The sequence below is a fragment of the Halichoeres trimaculatus genome, unplaced genomic scaffold (assembly GCF_033239565.1).
Source record: "Halichoeres trimaculatus isolate MK-OKI-2021-1 unplaced genomic scaffold, fHalTri1.1 fHalTri1_scaffold_21, whole genome shotgun sequence".
NCBI lineage: Eukaryota > Metazoa > Chordata > Actinopteri > Labriformes > Labridae > Halichoeres > Halichoeres trimaculatus.
In genome coordinates this window covers 20,302,318-20,320,063 of record NW_027437199.1, presented here as the reverse complement: position 1 = coordinate 20,320,063, position 17,746 = coordinate 20,302,318, and the positions used below count along the sequence as shown (strand labels likewise).

The window sequence follows — 17,746 nt, the reverse complement described above, 5'->3', positions numbered from 1 at the left end:
GCTTTGTCACGTTTTACCAGATTAGGAATAGAATGCTGTTTTCTAGTTGGATCAGTCATTGAAATATAAACACTGAACACTGAAATACGACACAGCATGGAGTAGATTTGTCACTAAAGATGAAATGTTTTATCTTGACTTTAGCTGCTCTTGTATGCATGTACTGAATCTGGTTTTAAAGATAAAAGGCGTTCAGGTTGGCTCTCCATGCAGGCTGTTTTTTTTCTGCATAAACTAAAATCTGCAAAAATATCACTGAAGTCACCAAAAGACACACTATAAATAGAAATCAGTGTCCAACTCTAGAGTCTGTGAACACAGACAAACAGTCTAAGATTGGGAATCTAAGATACTCCTTCTGTGATTGTGACCCTGTGAGATCTTGACCCATATCTAAACAACAGCACTGCCCTGATGTTTATAGACAGATTATGAATTAAGATCTTTATGATTGCAGAGAAAAATACAATTTTTTGAAGTGTTTTCTTCATGCATAATTAACCAAACAAAACTGTGACATTTAAAATCAATATCCTGATTGATAATTGCTCAATAAACCCACTGAGGTCAGACTGAAATGACATTTCCCCTTTTTACCCCAGAAACACCTGAGCTCCACCTGAGCCTGAAACAGAGCGACATTATTCCTTTTTCAGCATTCAGAAGCAGCCCCTGTGGAGTAAATGAGTTACTGCCTCTGATATTTAATGACGGAGGTTATGGATTATAAAAAATGTTTGTGAGTGCAGCTTAAGTAGTCATTACCCCCAAAGGCTGTGGGTGGTGATTGGAGTAGTGATAAGCCAGTCTCTCAGACTCCTCCAAGGTCTCTGCATCGCCCTCGTCGCTGGAGAGTCGACCGCTGTCTGCCGACGCTGTTACCCAACTGAGGGGGGACGGCTCTGGGTTAGCCTGCTGGGCAGGGACCGGTGCTGGGGGCAGAGGACTGGAGGTGGTGGATCCAGGAACCCTGAGGGGTCGGAAATATAGATGGTTACTGAGAGAGAATGGAGAGATGGAAAGATGAGAGTGGAGGGTGAGGCAAAACAGAAGAAAGAAAAGAAAGAAGGATGGAGGCAAATGAGAAACAGAGTAATACAAAATAAAAAGAAAAAAAGGAAGTAAAGAAGAAAAAAAGAAATAAAAAAGAAGGACAACAAGGCTGGAAAAAATAAGTAAGGAAGGAAGGACACAAGAAAGGAATTCGGAAGCAAAAGTTTGTAGGGAGGAAGAAGGAAAGGAAGGAAGGAAGGAAGGAGAAATGGAGGCAAATGAAGAAGAAAGAAGGAAGAAGAAATGAAAGAAAGAAGGGAAAGAAAGATACAGGAAAAAAGACAGATTAAAAAACTTAAGAAAAGGAAGAGGAACACGCAAGCGAGAAAGAAAGAAAGAAAGAAAGAAAGAAAGAAAGAAAGAAAGAAAAGGGTTGGTATGGAGAAAGAATGAAAGGAAGGAATGAAGAACAAAGAAAGGAAGAGGAAGGGAGGGAGAAAGGTTGAAGAAGAAAATAAGGAAGGAAGGAAAAGCAATGAAGGAATGAAGTTAGGCAGAAGAAAACAAGGAATGAAAGAAGGAAGGGAGTGGAAGGGGAAGAAGAAAAAAGCTGTGAGGAAGTAGAAAAGGAGGAAAGTAAGGCAGAAAAAGAAATAACAATGAGGAAGGAGTGAAGGTAGGAGAAAAGGGAGAAAGGAAGTTAGGAAGGAAAGGAAAGATTTGAAAAAATGGAAAGACAGACAGAAGAGATCACTGGGAGGGAGGGAGGAAGGAAGGAAGGGAGGAAGGAGAAAAAAGAAAAAAACAAGGCCCACAGGAAAAAGACAAGGAAGGGAGAAAGAAAGAAAGGTAAGGAGAAAAATGGAAGAAACAGAGGAAGAAAGAAGGTAAGAGAAAGAAAGGATGAAGAGATAAAAACAGGAAAAAACAAAAGATTTAATTTTTAGACATACATACTAAAAAAGAATGATCGACAGAGTTAAAGACAGAATGAAGGAAAGAAAGATACAAGAACAAATGGACTGATGAACACATGACAGGATAGAAAACCAGAAGAGGACAGAAAAACTTAAGAATGAAAGAAAACCTGGATGGACAACATGAGCCATTGAAGGAAAGATAAACCAAACCACAGATCCAGGAGGACAGTGGTACAGGTTGAACCAGAGAAAGAAAGACGACAGTGAAAATGAAGAGAGAATGAAGGGAGAGACTTTCCAAAAGAATGAAACTAAATGTTGATAAATGAGAAAAAAAACATGAAGAGACAAAGAGTAAAAAGCTATAAAGGAAAAGGGGAAGAAAGGGACAGATAAGTTTGAAGAGCCAACTGATCTGTGTCTGCAGGTTTAGGCAATGATTCTGCAGGGTGAAAAGTAACTTCCTTTTTTAAACTCAGGCTCATCTTTATAAAAAAGAAGAAATGCTTTTGTAACATTTTCAAAAAAAGGGAAATGTTTTGTGTTGATGAACTTGAGTTTCTTCCCTGAACATTTTAGTTTACAGCATCCCCTGGTGGGAACAACAGGAACAGACAGGGATTCCCCAACACATGAGTCTGGGACAGAGCGGCTTACAGAGCAGGGATGTGGGGAAAAAACATCTAGGTAACTTTGCTCAACAAAACAGAATGAGTTATTCCTTGAAAGAGGATAATCAGAGGAAAAGTCTTCCAACATGTGATGTACTTTGAGCTCAAAATACAAAATAAAAGATTAAGAAAAAAACAGACTAAATTTGAGGGAATTTTAGCAAACATGAAGATACTTCTTCTTGTCTGTATTACGTTCAGTAAGCCTGCATTTTTTAGTGTCAACTTCTCCGTCTGAAAGTCCTGTTAAGCCACTTTAATCTTTAACCTGAGTTTGTTTTTCTAAAACATCAGACACATGACACTGAGAGAGCACAAACTGACAACTAAAAAGAAAGAAACATTCAGGAGTAAGTGTGATTCAAAGGAGTTAAATGTAACTTTATACATTCTCCTACCTGGGTATGTGTGCGTTGGCGAGCCTCAGCTTTAGTGTGGACAGGGGACGCCCGTTTGGGCAGTGAGGCTTGCTGGGAGATACACTCTCCTGTAACAACACGCTGTGGCTGCTGCCGTCCTTCCCTCCTTGAGATGTATCCTTGTCTTTTTCCTTCTCCTTCACTCCGTCCTTCTCTTTCGCACGCCCTTTGTGCTCAGCCAGGAGGATGTCGAAATGCTTCTTACGGCCGGGGACGGCTCGACGGTGAGTCAGGGAGTGAGTCTGGAGACAAGGGGAGATGCAGTGTTACAATATCATCTTTAACAGCTGATACTTGTAGGTTTCTCCCTCAGAGGCTTTATAATTCAAAGTATTGATCTGGGAAGAATTCACACACTCTGCAGCCAGGTTATTCTTTAAATGCAGTGCCTTTTGTGTCCCCAGCCTAAGTCCAGCTGAAAATAATAGAATTAAAACAAACACCTTTTTATTTTAGTGAAATTTCACTAATTAACTGTTAAAAACACAAGGATATTACTCATAAAACTTAAACAGTTTTTTAAAATACCATTTAAGAAATTAAATATGTGCTATTTTGCCATGTCCCCAGTGCCCTTTCCACTGTTTCATTCAAGAATATTATGTTGTTTTTTTTCAAAAATATTCCTGGATATTTTTATTCTGCTATAAGGGGTTCTTTATTTATTTGTTAATTTCATCAGCAAAAAATTATATTTTTGTCTAAAATTGCAGTTTAATATTTGTCCCTGGATTTAGTGTCCACTGTGTTATCCTAAGTTACTGTACCTCTAAGAAGGCTCCACCCACATCAGCATGATGCAATCTTTTGATGTGATGTCATTCCAGAGGAGGGAAATTCAACAGTGGTAAGATTACTCACTTTCCTTTTGTTAATTTTATTATAGTTACTCTTTTATGATGCAGATCTAATGTGGTCAGTCATAACATGTCCACCGTGTTATCCCAGTTTTAATGAAGAAAATTATCAAATATCATAATTTTAAAAGGTTCCTGGGTAAAAATGTTGATTTCTTGTCAGCTATCCAAAATCCTGTTAGCTTAAATGCTAAGGAAGCTAGGCTAAAAGCTATTTTTGTTGTAAAACGTCCACAGTGGACACATTCATTGTGACATATATTTTTAAAACTTTAAAAAATATATTAAATTTAGCAGATTGAGATTGACCTGAGTCATGTTTTTAAGAAGAAACATCAAAATAAAATAAAAAAAGCTTTTTTTTTTTTTTACCATTTCTATGACCCAAAAGGCACCGCATTTAAAGACTGACCCAGCCGTTAACCTGAATCACAGCGCTCTGCTTTCAGGAGAGTTTCCACAATCACTGCGCCGAGCTGCTTCCTGCGTCACACCACACCAGCATGAGCAAATATTGCCAGTGGATGGTGAGCTTGTCCTGTCTGCCAGCTACTTTGGAGGGTAACCAGGCATCAAACATTTGGTTTTCCAGTAAAAAGTGTGTGAGTGAAGCTCTGGTTTGAACAGGTAACAGAAAACTTCCCTGTACTCACTTCAGAGCCATTCTGAGAGGCTCTGCTTCTTAAACGACGAGTGTGACACTGAAGTAGTCGATATGTTTGAGCTGTACGTCTTTATTCACTTAACAACCAGTCTGAGGTGATTTATAAAGCCTGATAGAGGTAATTAAAGGGCAGTAAAATACAGACGAAAGATGTCCCTGCCTCAACCGACATCTATAATTACCTTATCAAGGGAAGCAAAGGCTGCATTACGCCTCGCTGAGAGATGAGGAGCGCAGGCATCTCACAGACAGAGTTTGTAAATCTGAGTTACCTTACAGGTGAGCGATCTCGTGCAGGGCCGTTTGGTCTCAGGGTCCTGGACTCCACAGTGCTTATTCGGGTCGAACACTCTCCCTGTGCAGAATAAGATCACAAATACGTATCAAATCAATGCATGCTTAATTCGTCACGTATGAGACGTCTTCTTTTGTTCATCCAATCATTCAGCTGTCTAAGCCTCCCGTAGTCTAATAACACCGTTCAGTGTGACATTATTATTAGCAATGCTTCCACTCCCAAACAGAGATACCGGACAGATCCCGCATGCTGTGACAAATCATTTTTGACAGGACATGCTGGCAGCCTGACAAGAGTCAACTGTGACCGACAGCGCAGGAAACTCTCTCATGAACAGAATCAGTGGGGAAGAAATGTATGAACGCAGTGAAACGTATTCCTCAACTTGAGGACGGAGCCAGCTGGAAGCAGACATCCAAAGAAGAAGAGAGACGGATCAAAGGTACAATGTGTTTGGTGTGACCTGTGGCGTGGAAAACCACATTGTGCTTCAACATTTGGGGATAGATGGAGAGGGAAGTTCACAAAACCGGACATCAGCTCTGGACAGAGGATGCTCTCTGTGAAGCCATCTTCAACACTTGGAGCAACGTTCCCACAGCCTCCTGGAAACACTCACATCAAACATTCCCAAACGGATTCTGAGGAGATCAACAAGAACTGGAGATACTCCATGGCTATTCTTCATGAACTACCTTCCTATCTATGCTCCTCACTGACTCCTGGAACAGTCAGTGTCTGGTAAAACTCAATCAATCAGTATTTGGTAAAAATGCTTTTAATGTTTTTGCTCCATCATCTTGGCTGGAACTGCAGGATCACTTAAAGCTGGATCAACTAATCAGTTAAAACCAGAATTAAGGCTGACTTCACTGCTGTGTGTACGTGTTTTGGTAAGTGATGGGCCGACTGGTGAAGTGATTGTCTTGTTTGTCTTTGACTGTTGACTGCAACGTAATGGGCTACTGTCTTGGCCAGCACTCCCTTGTAAAAGAGAATTTTTTTATCTCAATGGTATTATTCCTGGTAAAAAAAAAAAAAGATTAAATAAAAAGTAAATAAAATAAGATATCCATTGCCGATTCCTTTTGGAAACTTCTATTTCTATTTTAGGGGGTTTTCTTTTTTTTATTTAGCATAGTCTTAAACTTTTGGTCTGCTGTTAAAGCCTGCTGCAGTTTCATTGCTGTTTGTTGGGTTGAAATGATTCCTTGAATAATTCAAGTACCTTGATTACCAAAAATGATCAAAGAATTTTAATTCTCAAAAAATCATTTCACTTCTTTAAACTCAGATTATGTTTTTTTCCCCCCTGATTGCTTTCAATGTAGCACATAGTGCACATGTCATACGTGCAAAAGAAAAGACGAAGAAGTGTTGCCAATTTAGATTATGGATTATGGATTTGGATTAAACCAGACTCCTGCTAAAAACTTGTTGATTGCTATGGTTGTTTATGACAAAGCTGCATCATGTGTGAAATTTTCATTGACATGTTTCCCCTGAGAAATAAAGTTTGTAAAAATGTGTTAAAACTAAGTGGATAAACCTCAGTTTAGTGATGATATAAACAGCAGGAGTACTGCTGGGAAAAACACAGAGAGACTTTTTTTCCTCTCAAACTAGCCGGCTAACAACAACCTCCGGTCAGCAGGTTATCGTAAACAGTGTAACTGTCACAGGGCTGTAATCTAGTGCTGGCCCTCCCTATAATCTCTGTAATCTCTCTGTGTGTGCAGCATGAGCCAGCTCCAGTGGACACAGGAGCAGAAGGAAAACACAAACAGCAACAAGCACTCAGACATAAACACCATCAAAAGCTCTCTCACATGTTAACACTGGTTTAAGAAAGTTCAGTAAGAGGAGGGCGGGAAGTGTGAGCAGAACAAAATGACTGAAAACAAGACAGTGATTAATGGCAGCCAAACGCCGACAGAGAAGAAGAGAAGGGGAGTGTGTGAGAGTAAAAAAATGAGGCCAGGGTAGGAGTGTGTTCGAGAGGGGAGGAACGAAGAGGTCGAGAGTGAGAGGATGGAAACACAGAGAGGCACAGGAGGTGGGGGAAATCTCTCAAGACGACAAGCTGCATTTTTGGCAGCAGGAGCTCACGAATTAGAGGGTGTAAATCAGAAGCTCGGCGCGCAGCGAGACACGGCACCAGCGGGGAGAAGAAGAAAGAAGCGAGGAGCAGAGGAAGAGGCGAAAGACATGAAGAGGTCGCATCAATCAAAACTCTCTGCGCTTGTTTTCACACTTCTTCCTTTGACCGTTGACCATCAGCTGAACTTTGGTGCTCCAGTGTTCACTCATTATAATAAAACTGACAGACTTTGGATTTGCAAATGAGACAGAAAACAGAGAGTAGGTCTGAGAAAAATAAAGAAACAAGAGGAGTAGAGATGCTAAACGCTAAATCCAGCCCTGCTCTGTCTGTGGCCAAACATTCAGCCTGGCAGCTTTCCAGAAGACGAATGTGTGTGTGAGCTTGTGAACGTATAAATGTGTCTTTACGCGGGGATTCTTGTGATCTAAGGAGAAAAAAATAACAGAAACAACTAACTCTTCCAGCTCATGAAAGTTTGTTGGCCAAAAGTTATCAAATCTGTTTTACGAGCCCTGAGTTTGTGGGTCTCACAAAGCAACTCCCAAAATGTGCACAAGAAGATAACTGAAGTGTTAAACAACTTTTTTAGCAACATCTCTTTTTGTTGAAGTGTTCAGCTGCCACAAATGTTTTAGGACTGACCTGAGAGTCTTCGATGCGACTTGGAAGAGGCCTTGGTCCCATTTTGTTGCTTCTTCTCCAACAGAGACGGCGCCGATGAAGGCAAAGCGCCCGATCTGTGTGCAGGAGATGGTGACGGCGAGGGTTTCCTGTCGAGCGGGGAAGAAGATGAAGGGGTAGATGTCGGCCGTCTGTCTAGAGGAGAGCGTGCAGGACTGGGCCGCCCGTCCAGAGAGGATGGGGATGTGGTGGAGCGCGGTGTAGACGGCCCGCTGGTGCCACGACCGTTCACGAGTTTCTCCGTGGATCGCTGAGAGGATGAGGGCGCGAGGGATGAAGGCTTGTTGGGTGAAGAAGTGGGGGTGAGGCGCACATGGGATGCTGAGTCGGCTCTGTTGAGGCACGTCATCTTCTCCAGGCTTACAACTGGGAGGGAAACACTGGAGAGGGGAAGAGTGGGGTTACTTAAGGTTAGGCCTGTCACGATAATCAATAAATCAATTAACCGAACGATAAATAAAAACGTCCTCGGTAAGTTTGCCAGCCTCGATAAACTGACACGTGCATGCATGTGTATGCATTTTCCTCCTCTCTTTTGACCAAAGAGGCTGAATGAGAAGATGGCTCACTAAGTCTATCTTTCCTAACGTCAGGGTGCATAGGTTCTATAGTGGATTTAGCGGATTTATAGTGGAGTGAGCATCTGTCAAAAATACAATCTTTGGGGTGAAGACGGGGCTGCTCACACATACACACGGAGAGAGCTGAAGCGAGCGTCCTGAGTGGTAAGGAGGAAACACATAAATTATGAGTGATGACACAAAAGATACTGTTCTTAAGCCGCCTGCCACAGTCCCAGTGTGGGAATATTTTGTTTTTTATCAGAATGAACAAAGTGTGAGCTCATGAACACCAACGAGCTGATATGTCGCATTTGTTTGAAAATAGTGGTGACGAAGAAGAAGAAGGGGAGGTGCAGCGGAGCCTTGTTCTTTGACAATCCGCTCTTACTGAGGCTTTTGGGCGGCAAAGTAAATAGAAATAAAAGCGCCAAATGGTGGGCGCTCAAAGACAGCTACATTGCCAAAGAAATGCAGCCCTTCAATACGGTTGAAAGCCAGAAATGTTAAAAATGTTAGACAGACAGTACGGATTGACTGGGAAAGAGTACATGTTACAAACAATTCAGGAACTGTATAAACTCCCTTTTATTTAGGCTATAGTTTTTATTGTTGTGGTTTTTTTTTGGAGTTTCATTTTTTCTTTAGAGACAGGGTCTATGTTTTATTGTTTTTGATTAGTATTAATTATTTTCACTGACTTTTTTTTTTCTAAAAGAGAGTCCATTTCATTTTCATTGTATTTTTTTCTCTTTCTTGTTTGTTAAATTTATTATTTTTTTTGTTTAATTTATTTCACTGTACTCACTTTATTATCCCATTTATCATAATTACATCAATGCAAAAATGGGAAAAAAAAGCAAAATAATATTGACAATAATATCATTTATCGGCAATAATATTTTGGAAAATTATCGTCTAGCAAAATTTGTTATTGTGACAGGCCTACTTAAGGTTAAAACTTTAAGATTTTGTTGATTAAAGGTGTTCGTGCTTACCATGTCTTGTTCCGAGACCCTTTCGGTGGATATACGGCGAGTGGCGCCTTGCTGAAGCGGGAGTGGGGGTAATCTTTCGGGACCCTGAAAGCGAGCGTATCCCCAGGACTTGGAACCACAGCAGGGGCCACGGCAGGGGCTTTGGGCTTCATGGGGACCAGGGCGCTCCCAGAGGACACAGGGGACACGTGACGCTTCTCTGTTAGACGAAGAAAAGACGACAAAAGAAGTTGCATGACAGAAAAAATAAAACTCTAACTACAGAGATCAGGCATGGTGAGGGGTTCGTTTTGAAGACTAGTGACGAGCGGTGTGGTACTTAAACCAACGTTTTCCTTTTTTTCTTGACCTGCTTAGCTGCCAGATGGCGGTGATGAAGCGCTGATGATGCATATCTATCCCAGAACCTTTCCACAAAAAATGTATTTACAAATCAATTAAGTGTAATTTTCTCTAATGAGCACCTTGCATGACACCATCTGAGGTGTGCTTGTGTGATTAACCACACCGATCTGTTATTATGTGCAGTTCAAACAAGAAGAAGGAGAATTTTGACCCAGATCGGAGCAGAAAACAGGAGTGAAGGATGCTGAGATAGAGGCAGAATCGTGGAGGGAGATCAATCACAAGCGTGTGGGAGGAGAAAAGAAGGAAGGAGAGGTTTTGACACTTACGGTTTTTGCTATGCATGTCTTTGTGGGAGAAGGGTGGGGAGGGAATGAAGGGGGTGTGGTCCAGGACTTTATGTCTCTCTCTGACTGGTTCACAGGGAAACTACACCCCAGCTACCTGAAGGGAAACAAGACGGGTCAACATGTCAGAGACAGGAGTAAAATGCAAAACATACTTTGCAAACTATTTGAGTTATGTAATATTTAGCTCATCAAGGTGTGTTCAGATAATACTAGAAGAACAGGTGAATATCAGCAGGACTGAGCAGATTTAGCATGCAGATAACAGATGAAAAACAGTTGTTACATCAGGGACCAGAACTAAACTTGTGGTTAAACTGAATTTCTGAATTTCCTGTTTGCTGATAAGTGCAAACTGAAGAGAGCAGTGGTATCAACCTAAAGAGAGTGATTCAAAGAGAGCACACAGAGTGTTTTCTGTCGATGAAGATCCAGTTCATCTACAGAGTCTGAGTCACTACATTCACCAAAGAGACAGAAACAAAAGCAACTACAAAGGGATGTAACTTCAAGAACAATCAACAGAGAAAAACAAAGCAGCGTTTCTGCATGATAAGAAAGCTAGAGAAACAAAGTGTTCACCATGAGGTTTTCTCAGGCTCAGTCTTTAAGTGTGTGACATGGTGGGACATGAGCAAACCAAGTGTGAGCCACACTCCTACACACAAACATAAACACAGCAGAGAGCTAGAGAAAGGGTGTCAGAGTCATTTTTAATTCAGGGGCCAAAGGGCCCAGTTTGATCTCAAGAGGGCCCGACCAGTACATCAGAGCAATAACTCCACATTTTTCCATTTGATTAAGAGTGAAAAGAACATAATTTCTGAAAAAGCTCAGATTTGAACTATTTTAACCAAAACAACATTAACAACCTGTAATTTTTTCAGAAAACCAAAAATTCAGTCTCAGGTACCTTGACCTGAACAATATTTTACTTCATTATCGAAAACAACTTAAAGATCAAGTGACAAACAACCTGTATGCAGACAACACTCAGCTTTACCGGCCAATAAAGAAAAGCGATGGCAGCTCTCTTAAACGTCTGCTGGACTGTCTGAAAGACATCAAAGACTGGATGGATTGAGCTTTTTAAATTTCAATGAAACAGAATTGATCATTTTTGGCCCTAGCGGAGCCCAGGTGGCACCTCTCAGGGACCTGGACCCTCTTTTACCTTATTTTAAACCTACAGTTTTAAATCTTGGTGTAAAGGTTGACAGTGATTTTAAATTGGATCAACAAATTAATTCAGTTGTAAAATCCAGTTTTCATCACCTCAGGCTTAAATCAGTTTTATCTTTTAACGACTTTGAGCGGGTAATTCATGCTTTTACTTCTACGCGACTAGACTACTGTAATGCTCTCTACCTAGGTGTAAATCAGGCTTCTCTCGCACGCTTACAGTTAGTCCAAAATGCAGCCGCTCATCTTTTAACAGGTGCACGAAAGCATGAACGCATCACCCCGATTCTGGAGTCCATCCATTGGCTTCCCCTTCATTTTAGGATTCATTTTAAAATTTTATTTGTTTTTAAATCTTTTCAAGGATCAGCACCTCAGTACATCTCCGACCTTTTAAATATTTACACCCCCTCAAGGTCCCTGAGGTCTGCTGATCACTTTCACCTCGTGGTCCCTAAAACTAGTTTAAAGACCCGAGGTGATCGAGCCTTTTCAGTAGTGGCTCCCAAATTGTGGAATGATCTGCCACTCAAAATAAAAACATCCCCCACCCTAAAGACTTTTAAATCGCGTCTTAAAACTCACTTTTATTCTTTGGCTTTTAACTCAGCATGAGAGTTGTGTGATCCGTGTCCTTTTATGTCTTGTATGGTCTAAACCCTTTTTTTTATGACTCTTATTTGTTTCTATGTGTTATCTAAATTGATTTTATTTCTTTTATTGATATTCTCACATGTTATATTAACTGTGCAGCACTTTAGTGAACTTAAATGTTTTTTAAAATGTGCTATATAAATAAAGTGGATTGGATTGGATAAAGGAAGGAAGTAGGTGAGGTGACCCTCCTGTCTTTCAAATAATAAATTAATAAATTTTATACATTAAAAAAACATAAATGCTGTGTCAGTGCATGTGCAAGCTGCAATAACACCTTAATTTTTACTCTTTTGCAAGACACATGTTTTACACCCCTTTATTTACAAAGAGTAAAGTGTCAAACTGCTGGCCCGGGTCCATGAAAATATGTTTTTTTTAATGTGAAGGTGCAAATATATAAAAATCAATTACCATGCCATGGAGCGTATTTATGCTATGCTTTTAATTTTTCTGCATTTATTTGCTTCATTATTGTTTCTTTGTCTTTTTGCAAATTGTGTTTAACTTTGTAGGGCTGGGACAATATGCTATTCTCAATATTCGATTCTATTATGATTTTTGGGGTGAAGTTTTGATTTAAATTGCGATTCTTCAATATTTACAATTTTTCTGAGTTTTAGTTTGCTTTTTATCACCAGACCATGTGAAAAAAAGTTAAATGATGATGATGTCTACAGACTATATCAGGTACCATAGTTTTCCATAATACGCATATTACGTGAATCAGAGAGACACATTTCACCCCCTGCTGGAGAGAAGCGGAAACTTTTTTCCAAGCTAGTTTCTGAACAAAGACTGAAATGAAGAATTTGAATTAAAAAAAAAAAAAAAAATTGACAAAGAATCCTTATTTTGTTATTGTCAAACAAAAAATCCCATTATTGACTGACAATTTTGTTCTCCCAAACCTATTTGACTCTCCTATATTTCCAAAGAATAAGGTGTCAAACTGCTGGCCCAGGTGCATGAATAAATGCTTTGTAATGTGAATGTGCAAAATAGATAAAAAAACAGCTTCTATAAAAAAAGAGTGTGTTTGTACTATACCTCTAATTTTTCTGCATTCATTTGCTTTGTTATCGTTTCTTCTTTGTCTTTTGAAAATTGTATTATAATTTCGTTTTTGCAGGGGTCAGGGCAAATGGCAGAGTAAAAATAAGCTGTTTACATTCTGCATATTATCCAGGCTAATACACGAGATATATAAAATTAATCTATGTTGATGCTGACATGTCTTGGCTCTTTTGTTTCAACATATGGTTGTTGTGTATTTTTTTTTTCTTTCTTTATACTACTAAATAAAAAAAAAAAAAACATACGTGAGGATGCAAACCCCACATACATTGACCCTCAGAGCTGTCACTTTTCCATCTGCATTAAACTGAGCTGTGGCGTCTGCCTCAAACATCTTTTTTGTCCCCACAGTCTGCAAAACTTTGCTGAAGTTACATCATGACTGGTTATCTCCTGATCTTACACCCACAGGGCACAAGTTTAGTCAGACAGACGGGAAAAGATGAAACACAGAGAGCAGGAGGGATGGGACTGTCCACAGATCTACCCATGAACTCACACTGTAGGTATCTCTAATGCCCTGTGATGGTTTATTTAGACTAAATCTCTATTCTTTTATGAGTTAAAGTTAAAGGACTATTCCACATAATGTCACACAGAGGTGTGGTGATGTTCACTGTGGTTTAAGTGTGATAAAATATCTGCAGTATACTTTTAGAGAGGGTCTCCCTGGTGTAAAACATATTATATCAAAGTGGTGCTTATTGTGCACCGCGTTCAGGAAGCAGGAAACACTTGATGTGTGTTAGTGTGAGCGCTCCTCGTAATGTTGTACGACCAGGTTAATGAGTGTAGTAGTAATCTACAAACAGCAGCTGAGGGAGCACAACAGTAAAGTAGACAGAGCCTGTGTGTTTGCTCACACTGGATGAAGGCTGCAGGTTATTGAGTGTGCACAAAGTGTGTGTGTGCGTGGGATTTATCATTGTATGTGCAACATATGAACCACAAAGATGTGTGTGTCTAGAAGGTAAAGGCTTTAAGTAGTTTGTGTGATTTGGATGCAGGTAAATCTCTCAGGATAGAACCACAAGAGCAAATACATGAGAAGAGGTTGGGTGTGTGTGTGTGTGTGTGTGTGTGTGTGTGTGTGTGTGTGTGTGTGTGTGTGTGTGTGTGTGTGTGTGTGTGTGTGTGTGTGTGTGTGTGTGTGGTTGTGTGATTGTGTGTGTGTGATTGTGTGTGTGTGTGTGTGTGTGTGTGTGTGTGTGTGTGTGTGTGTGTGTGATTGTGTGTGTGTGCAAGTATGGCAGGTGTGTAAATAGGCCAGTGGAAGCGGAGGCAGCTGTATTCAGAGTAGCAGGATCAAAGTCCAGAGGCACATTTGCAGGTATGCAGCTACAGCAGCAATAACTCCACATGTTAAGTCACATATTGTGTCGCCAAGCTTCACACATTAAAACCCTCGTTCATATTAAATCAGCTGTTCAGGTCAATGAAGCAGTGCAGGAAGGGACTTGGAAAATTGTGCATGTGTGTTTCTTTAATTAACCAAAGAGTGTTTTTCTGTTTTCTTGATCAGTGTTTTCGTTTCAGACAGTAAAACTTCAACTTTGAGTCTAAAGAAATGTGCATTTTCATATGGCATAAAGCTCTGTACATTCTGCAGAAACTCAACTCTTACAGCTGACGTCTCTAAATGAATGGATTTATCATGATGTGTAAATGAGAGGGTTAAAAAACACTTTAGAGGACACAAGACCACATTAAAGTGATGAAATTGAGCAGATAAAAAAAACTTTGACTAAATGCCTTTAAAGTGATACTCCGGGATGGAACAAGTTGGGTCCTATCACAAGGTTTAGGGCAGAAATTACCCCTACAGCAGTGTTTTTGTGCAGCAGAAGCCCAGAGCGCTCACACCAAACACCCCCTCCCTGCTCATCTATCGGTTTCCTCTGCACTCAGACGGGGCCATATTTTACTTGACCAAAAACACAAATAAACAGACTCCCACCAAAAAAATCTGATATCGTCTGCATTCACACTTTATTCAAAGTGAACGGCAGGTTGTCTTCGCTCTCATAATCACTCATCTTTACGTTGTTATTGCATAATTCGTCCTGGCAGACTACCTGCGTTTGTTTATATCTGGCACGCCGAGCGCAAGGACTGATTCACTAAGCGGCGAGCTTCTTGTAGCCAGCTGTGGCTCTGCAGCGGAGGTAGCGCCATTTTACGACACGATGAGAACTAGAGCCTTATTCAGCTGTGTTTTTGTGTGAAAGTAACGCGCTGAAAATTCTCTAAATAAAGCGTGAGTGCAGACCGATAGAGTTTTTCAGTGGGAGTCCGTTTGTTTGTGTTTTTGGTGAAGTAAAATATGGCCCCATCTGGGTGCAGAGGAAACCAGCAGAGGAGCAGGGAGGGGGTGTTTGGTGTGAGCGCTCTGGGCTTCTGCTGCACAAAAACACTCCTGTAGGGGTAATATTTTGCCCTTAAACTTGTGATAGGACCCAACTTGTTCCATCCCAGAGTATCACTTTAAGCATGTGTTTATCAAACAGCTCCCAGGCTCAGTAGCATGTCTTACAAAGTTTAATGAGTTTGAGTTTTCCAAAAATTAGAAATCTGTGTGCAACCAATCAGGTGGTACAGTGGGTGGGACAATCCTAGAGACAGAGTAGTGACTGCAGACAGAGCAGCTTGGCTGCATCAGAGTCAAAATAAACAAGTTTAAATTATTTCTTATTGGCTGTCTGATTTAAAACATAAAAAAAGCAGATGCCGATATACCTTAAAATGCTGCATATAAGCACAGCCAATAATTGGGTATCCCTAGTTAAGAGTGCAAGATCAGAAAAATTCTGGGCCAAAAAATTTGTTTGGAGGTCAAACAGAATTTAAATAAAAATCCTGATAAAATCTAGACTCTGATCTGGCCATAAAAAAATCCCCTCATATTCTGCTTTAGCGCCCCCTAACGCAGGACATTTTCTTTGAGAAGAGTAGGTAATAACGGCACCAGGATGTTTGAGCACACTCAGTGACTAATTTTAACAAAAATCACTTTAATAAATTATGAAAAAAATACTTCCTCTGTTAATGAATATGTCAGTAATTTAATGTGTGGTAATTAATCACAAGGTCTGTGATAAAGAAATGTGATCAGTGGAGAACAACGTGCCTGTGTACTGTGGGATATATGAATGACCACATATAAACAAACCCTATTACTCTTGTAACACATCTCATTCTGTCTGTCCTGAGCTGCTGGGGATTAATCCTACTGATTTACAATGCAGCGAGGCTGCCTGTGCAAGGTCACCACGGCGCTCCGACCACAAGGGCACCCTCACTACTACACACTCCAGCCTGCCTGTCTGTCTGTCTGTCGTTATGGCAATGCTGAGAGCCCAGAGGCGGCTGCCGATTGGCTGCTCTTTCATCCTGTGGGCGGAGCTGTTGCACGATGAGGAATGAGAGGCTGCTGGAGCTCAGCTGGGTTTGTTTACAATGAGAGAGGAGGAGGGCAGAGTGACGAAGGGACAGAGAAGCATCTCTGAAAGTTCTCAGTCTTTTCATCCTTAAGTCCTGAGTTGGGCTTGGACTGAAGAAAAACCTGACATAAACTGATGAATTTAGTCAGATAAAGATTAAAGCTTCTGCACTGGAGCAGAGATCCTCTTTCACTACTCCTTTGTACTCACACATTGCACCCTAAAAAGGTGTAATATTGCTGTCTAAGTGTGTGATTACACATTGCATTAAAGAGAGGGACAGCTTATTAACACATAGCAGGAGTGCTCCACACACACACACAGAGTCAGATCCCTGTCGCCACCTTATTCCCCTCATTCCACCTGTTATCACCTCAGGGAGAGGGTCAGAAGTGGAACTCTTTGCATACTGAATGCATCAGGAACACACACAAATAATTTACAAATACTATTAAAGTTTATTCAAAAACAGCAGGAAAAAAACTTTTCAACTGACACTGAGGCCTTTTTCGTCCCAAAAGGGAAATTTGTTTGCAACTGGAGACTGACACATGCATAAACGAGACAAATAAAACAATCGAGTACATGTAACATGAAACATACTTGATGTGGAGGATTTGTTAGATTTGAGGGAACCAGCGGAAAAAAATGAAAAGGTGATTCTTGTCCTGACAGGAGGAAGAGGATAAACAATCAAAGAGTAATAAAAGAGAGTGACAGTCACAAAACAACAGACGACTTGCTCAGTGGCCTTCTTTTTTAAAGGAATCCTAAAAAATAAAAATAAATAAAGCTATTTAGTCTATCACATGATGATGTGGTTGGTGCTTCGCTCTGGCCAGCATGCAATCTTTTGGGGGGGACATTTATGTTATGCATTATTCACTAAACACAAGCTATAAATCATTCTATAGTATGACCAACACGTCAAAGGATACTGTCAACATGTAAACAACTCTTTCCTGTAGGCCAGGCCTACATGTTATGATGAAATGAGATGAATTAATACATGAATTGATATGAAAAACGAATCAGTATTTAACACATACAATCACAGCAAAGTATTGACTGATTAATTTAAATTGAAACTAGAGCTGAAACAATTCCTCGAATGATTCGAGGTACTCGATTACAAAAAAAACTCGAGTAATTTTCTCCACCTTGAGGAATTGTTTAATTTTAAAAAAGATCAAAGAGTGGTATTTCAAATAGAGCTGAGGCCATATTAAGAGAGTTTTCAGACCCTTTAAGCTACCTCTTATACAAAATCGCAACTAGCAACAAATCTAGCTTCTTTTCTGGAGCTTGGAGACTAATGGGTCATTCTACGAAACAGGTGCCATTTGAGTCTGCAGCATTTGATGAGATGTACAAGGCACAAAAAATGTGTCAAAGTGTGTTTACAAATTTTGGAGCTACCAAAGCAAGTGCTCTTATTGACATGCTGTATCAGAAAATTCCATTTCTTAAAGAGAAAAATTTTCATTTGAAAAAATAACTGCTCTTTAACTAAACAAAAATGTACTTTATCCGATT

The 17,746-nt window shown here is 40.2% G+C and overlaps 1 protein-coding gene across 2 annotated transcripts in view; it reads right to left on the bottom strand.

Moving 5' to 3' along the window:
- atxn7l1 (ataxin 7-like 1) overlaps window positions 1–17,746 on the bottom strand; it is a 46,379-nt gene that overhangs the window by 11,228 nt on the left and 17,405 nt on the right. Inside the window, exons 2-7 of one of the 2 annotated variants that reach the window (XM_074698531.1) lie at window positions 9,840–9,954; window positions 9,166–9,364; window positions 7,569–7,987; window positions 4,797–4,879; window positions 2,983–3,245; window positions 766–970 (exon numbers count right to left, since the gene is read on the bottom strand). In XM_074698531.1, coding sequence (XP_074554632.1) covers window positions 766–970; window positions 2,983–3,245; window positions 4,797–4,879; window positions 7,569–7,987; window positions 9,166–9,364; window positions 9,840–9,855 — 1,185 coding nt within the window. In that variant the 5' untranslated portion in view covers window positions 9,856–9,954. The remainder of the gene's footprint in view (window positions 1–765; window positions 971–2,982; window positions 3,246–4,796; window positions 4,880–7,568; window positions 7,988–9,165; window positions 9,365–9,839; window positions 9,955–17,746) is intronic. The other variant, XM_074698532.1, reaches the window with a different exon arrangement.